Genomic DNA, 5,240 nt, shown 5'->3' on the forward strand with positions numbered 1-5,240 from the left:
GCCACAGAACAGTAGTTATTGGACTGTCTTCTGTATTTACTGCACGTATGTGTAAAATAAGTTAGGTTATTTCAGAGTAAGCTTTACATGAAAGGAAGGGAAGGTTAATGCTAGTTATTTCTTAACCTTTTATTTTAGTAACCTGGGCTCTGCAAAAAAGCTAAAGTATTTAATTTAAAACTTGGAAATTCTGCATTCTGGCAGAATGTGTTAATACAGATGAAGGAACTGGAACAAATGTGCGCACAGGTAAGTTCCTTAGGAATGTGAAGCTGATAGTATTGCTATAGTTTCTCAACTGAAGAGTGTTCGGCAGAGTATTATGGAGGCAATTGTGACGTTCCTCTGCACTGCAACTCTAATGAACAAGAATTTTTGATGGGTCAGTAGAGGTTCCAAATCTGATTTAGCAAATGCCTTTGAAAAGTAGTCTTTTTTTGGCAGAACGTTACTAATTTAGAAAGGCATACTCTGTGTGCATAGCTGCCATTGTCTCTGAGAAATGTAGCTAAGAGGACTGTACATGTTGGAGAAAGCTGAGGCCATTAGAATGAGACCTTACGATGTGGGTTTCTACCAGCAGCAAAAGGCAAGTGGAACTACTTCCAGTACAGTTTGCTTGACTCCTCTTGTGTAGCTCTGGAAACATCAACTCCTGTTAGGCTCAATTATTTGTTTGCAGTTAGACAGGACTTAAAGCTGGTGCTTTTCTCTGTGTAAAACAGACCTTGGGTTTTTTCTGCCTTATCAGTTTGTGGCTAAGTCACAAATAAAGCACTTTGAAGGAAAAGAAAGAGAAAATCTGATTGAGATTAATACTGCAGTTGCTGCCGTTACTGCTGAAATTCAGCAACAAATACACGGATTTCAGACAGAGTGTTAAATTGATCCTGTCTTTTTTCTTCCCACAGTTATTCCATTGGCCGACTACTACATTATTGCTGGAGTGATTTATCAGGCACCTGACTTAGGGTCTGTCATTAACTCCAGAGTTGTAAGTGTTCTGTGCATTTGATGTATACATATATGTTTGTATCTGCTTTTACTTTTGGTCGTTCCCCAGGCTGTTTAAATGTTTTGAGGAAAGACCTTGTGTGGTATACAGTAACTTAAAACAAACCCCACTGGTTAATATGGTGTGCGTCCCATGTGGAAATGAAAGATCCTGGGAGAGGGCGAGGTGGTCCAAAAAGTAGGATTCCTTGTTTAAGGATGAAAGATCAGAATAACTGAAGCTATGCAATTGGCAGAACAGCATGAAGTTTGAATAATCTAAAGAAAAATTACATGACAAATACATTTGAAATAGTAATTAAATACATATTCAGTGAAGCTTGCTTTAGAATGTTAATGTTAAGGTAGTGTAATATTTCTCTTTAAATCAGGTTTATGTTTATAAGTTGATGTGGTATTTATTTTTAAATTGGATACTCAGGTTTGTTTTGATCTTTTTTTTCTGTTCTAGTAAACTACTGCTTTTGCAAGTTTTTCTCTGTCAGTTTAGAAAAGCATTTCAGAAAAGGTCTTGTAAGAGCCTGTTAGAGAGATTACACTCTTAGTCCAAAACAATATGTCCCAAGTTTCCTTCCCAGAATAAAAATTAATATAGAATACTAATTTTAAAATATTTGCTTTCAAAAGTTTATAATGTGTTTTCTTCTTAAATTCTGAACACTGCCTTATGTTCTTGTTCTGAAAGCTTACTGCAGCACATGGAATTCAGTCTGCATTTGAAGAAGCTATGTCCTACTGTCGCTATCACCCATCCAAGGGCTACTGGTGGCATTTCAAAGATCAAGAAGAACGAGGTATGATTCCTAATTGCTTCTGTGTACTTTGGGAGAGGGAAGGTAATGCAGGGAGAAGCTGAGGCAATGCACAGTGGTGGTGTAGAGATGAGGTTAAGTGTCTGTCTGAAGGGTATGTTAGTGCTGCCTATCAGGTGGGAGGAATCTTGCTCTTCTGTGCTAGTGGGAGTGAACCTGAGGCATGAGATAAAAATGGGGAGCCATGTGTCAACAAAGCAGGCAACTCTTCAACCCATTGGAGACCAAAGCACATTTTCAGAAGCTGTTTAAGTTTTTCAGGAGGTAAGAATTGTCCTTAATCTGTCTTCCACAAAAGCCCCCCCTTGATGTCAAAGGGAAAATGTAGGTGAAGTTTAGAGGAGAGACAACAGATCTGTTAAGAGAACACATAACTTTTAATACATCTTTCTCTTACCTTTCTGTGACTTGCAGAGAAAGCTAAACCAAAAACCAAGAAGAAAGAAGAACCAAGTTCTATTTTCCAAAGGCAACGGGTAGATGCTTTGCTTTTAGACCTGAGACAAAAGTTTCCACCCAGATTTGTTCAGGTATGTTGCTTACAAGCCATAGTATTACTGTAACTTACTTAGAACTTAAAGCAGTCGTAAGTACTTTAACAGCTGAAACTGAATGGGAATTTTATGTGCTTTCTGCAGTGGTAATGTGGATTAGATAATAAATTTGAAATGGAAGGCTCTGATTGCAGCTCAGGTTTCCCCTTTATAACTGCAGGAGCCATTAAAACCTTGGCAAAGCTATGAGGACCAATTTTATTTTACAAAATTCATACCTAATCACAGAGGGTCTGTTCTTGTCAACTATCAGATTTTGCTGCTGCTTCCAGTTTCCTGCTCTGTGAGCTCAATCAAGTCACCACAGCTATTTTGTTTTAGTTACTTCATTGTTCTGGAGGCTTATTAATTAGCGTGGAAATTCTTGGCATTCTGTGGAGTTTGTTCCACCAGGTGGTCTGCTTGGAGCAAAGGAAATTGTTTACAGCATCTCACAAAACTTTATCCCTCAGATGTGGGAAACTGTCTAACTGCGTATTTTTTTGCTTTAGTGCTTTTCTGTTGTCAGAGGAAAAACTGGATGTTGTAAAATGTATTTGGATTTTGTTTAAAGTGTATTTAGTGATCCCTTCTACCTTTATCTCTTGTATATTAAGAGCACATTGATTGGTTTATATTCCTAAGTGAATAGTAGGAAGGGTTAAGAATTAGGTGTTTGATTCCACTGATGTGGTGGTTTATTTTTTTTTTTTTTTCTTCCTCACAGCAAAAGCCTGGAGAAAAGCCTATCCCAGGTAAAAATCTAGTATTCTCACAAGACTTAAAAAATAGGCTCTATGTAACAGTGTCTTCCAGTTGCTGTCTGAGTTCCTTGCTGCTGCTACTGAGGTGGTTAGGAATTCTGGCATTGCCTAATTATGCAAAGTACTAGGTAAGAGTTTTCTGTGACAGCCAGAGTGAAATTGAAAAAATATGTATTCTACTCCTGCCCTTTCTGTCCATAAAGCTGTATTGCCTGAAGGTCCAAATGCAGGAAATGGTTTTTGAAAGCAGGAGGAAGGTAAAAGGGTGAATGAGGGAACAGTTTAGTCAGTGCAGCATCTTGGTGATTTTACATGGTGCTACAAGCTCAAGAAAGCACGTGAAGGCTTTGAGTTGATTGTAAGCAACCCTAAAAAAGGAAAAGCGTGAACTATATCTATTCAATCTATTCATTTTTTTTACCTGTATAGGTATGAATTTAGTCCTTAGTTATTCTTATACTTTTTTAAAATTAATTTTGCCCCTTTGACATCAACAGTGTTTTCTAAGTACTCTGAACAGTATTTTAGGAATAAAAATTGGAGGTTTAACTTTCTTTTGCTGTTACTTCTTAAGTGGATCAAATCAAGAAGGAACCAGAACCAGCCCCTGAAACTGTCAAGACAGAGGAAAAAGAAACTGTAAAGAATGCTCAGCAGAGTGCTGGCACTAAAGGACCACCTGAAAAACGGATGAGACTCCAGTGAAGGGAAAAGTTGTTACACATCTTGATTAGTCAGTACCTGGAAAACAGGAGAATCTTGCTCCCCCTTATATTTAAGCTCTTCCACTGACAATTCGGTGGAAGAAGGAACTGAAGTCCCTGTAACAGCTTTTTCTGTAGAAACCTGTCATGCTAATGTTAATATCAGAATGTGATCTGCCTCAAAGAAGGTGTTTTCAGTCTTCATCTTGTTTTGAATGCTGGCTTCTGGGAATGGTTTTCACATGGACATATTTTGCAGCCTCCTGAAATCTTTACAAACTCTTGCATCCCTTGTGTCTTGGCTTCCTATGTAAAAATAAAAACTTTTATATAAAAAACCCCACTGAATTCTTGGCAAATAACTCCTGGCTGCTGGAATGCCTTTCTTAAATGCTTACTTTGTTAGTAGCAAATATGCCATATGTGTTGGCAGCATTTTTTTGCTTCAATATCAGAATATATTGTGTGCTATTTTGAGGGAGAGAAGTTCAACTAAATGATTTATGCTGCCTGCTATATATTGCTGTGTATTTAGTATGCTTGGGATACAGATAAAAGATTTGATAACTGGAGGCTCAAATCCATGTAATTAGATGTAAAACTGCTCTGAGTCTCTAAGTGTTCTTGGGTGCTCATTTTACTTGGTGGCTAAGCTGGTCTTTTATAATAAAAGCTAGTGTTCTGTGAGAGAGATTTATGATGACATAAACCAGCCTAAAATGTCTTGCTCTTGCACACTCAGTGAAGCTTTTTATATTTCTCCTTTTTTCACTGTAACTCAGATACATCAATTGCATCTCTTCTTCTGCTTCTAGCACTTTTCTGTTGGAGGGACAACACGGCAGGCCACAAGAAATCCAGGCGGTTCCTGGAATGTGTGGAGGACAATTTCCTTCTCCAGGTGGTCGAAGAACCGATGAGGAGGGGTGCCATGCTGGACCTTGTTCTCGCCAACAAGGAGGGGTTGGTGGGGAATGTGAAGCTCTCGGGCAGTCTTGGCTGCAGCAACCATGAAATGGTGGAATTTGAGATCCTTAGGGCAGTGAAGAAGGTTCACTGTAAGCTCAGCACCCTGGATTTCAGGAGAGCAGATTTTAACCGTTTCAGGGATCTGCTTGGTCAGGTACCGTGGGATAAATTCCTGGAAGGAAGAGGGGTGCAGGACAGCTGGCTTATACTCAAAGATCTCCTTCAAGCCCAGGAACGATGCATCCCAACAAAGAGGAAGGCAGGCAAAAACACCAGGAGGCCTGCATGGATGGACAGGAAGATCCTGAACAAACTTGGGATCAAAAAAGAAGCCTATAATGGACAGGAATACCCTGAACAAACTTGGGATCAAAAAAGAAGCCTATAGAGGGTGGAAGGAAGGACAGGTTACATGGGAGGAATACAGAGAAATTGCCCAAGTGG

General features: G+C 39.1%; 1 protein-coding gene across 1 annotated transcript; it reads left to right on the forward strand.

The window, feature by feature from the left end:
- The first annotated feature begins 219 nt into the window (after positions 1–219).
- MED6 (mediator complex subunit 6) lies at positions 220–4,205 on the forward strand. The gene is made up of 6 exons (XM_029086442.1): positions 220–249; positions 911–994; positions 1,700–1,808; positions 2,241–2,356; positions 3,087–3,114; positions 3,698–4,205. The coding sequence occupies exons 1-6, from the start codon at positions 220–222 to the stop codon at positions 3,826–3,828; spliced, it is 498 nt and encodes a 165-aa protein (XP_028942275.1). The 3' UTR covers positions 3,829–4,205.
- The last annotated feature ends 1,035 nt before the right edge of the window (positions 4,206–5,240 follow it).

The sequence above is a fragment of the Antrostomus carolinensis genome, unplaced genomic scaffold (assembly GCF_000700745.2).
Source record: "Antrostomus carolinensis isolate BGI_N321 unplaced genomic scaffold, ASM70074v2 scaffold47048, whole genome shotgun sequence".
In the NCBI taxonomy this organism is placed as follows: Eukaryota; Metazoa; Chordata; class Aves; order Caprimulgiformes; family Caprimulgidae; genus Antrostomus; species Antrostomus carolinensis.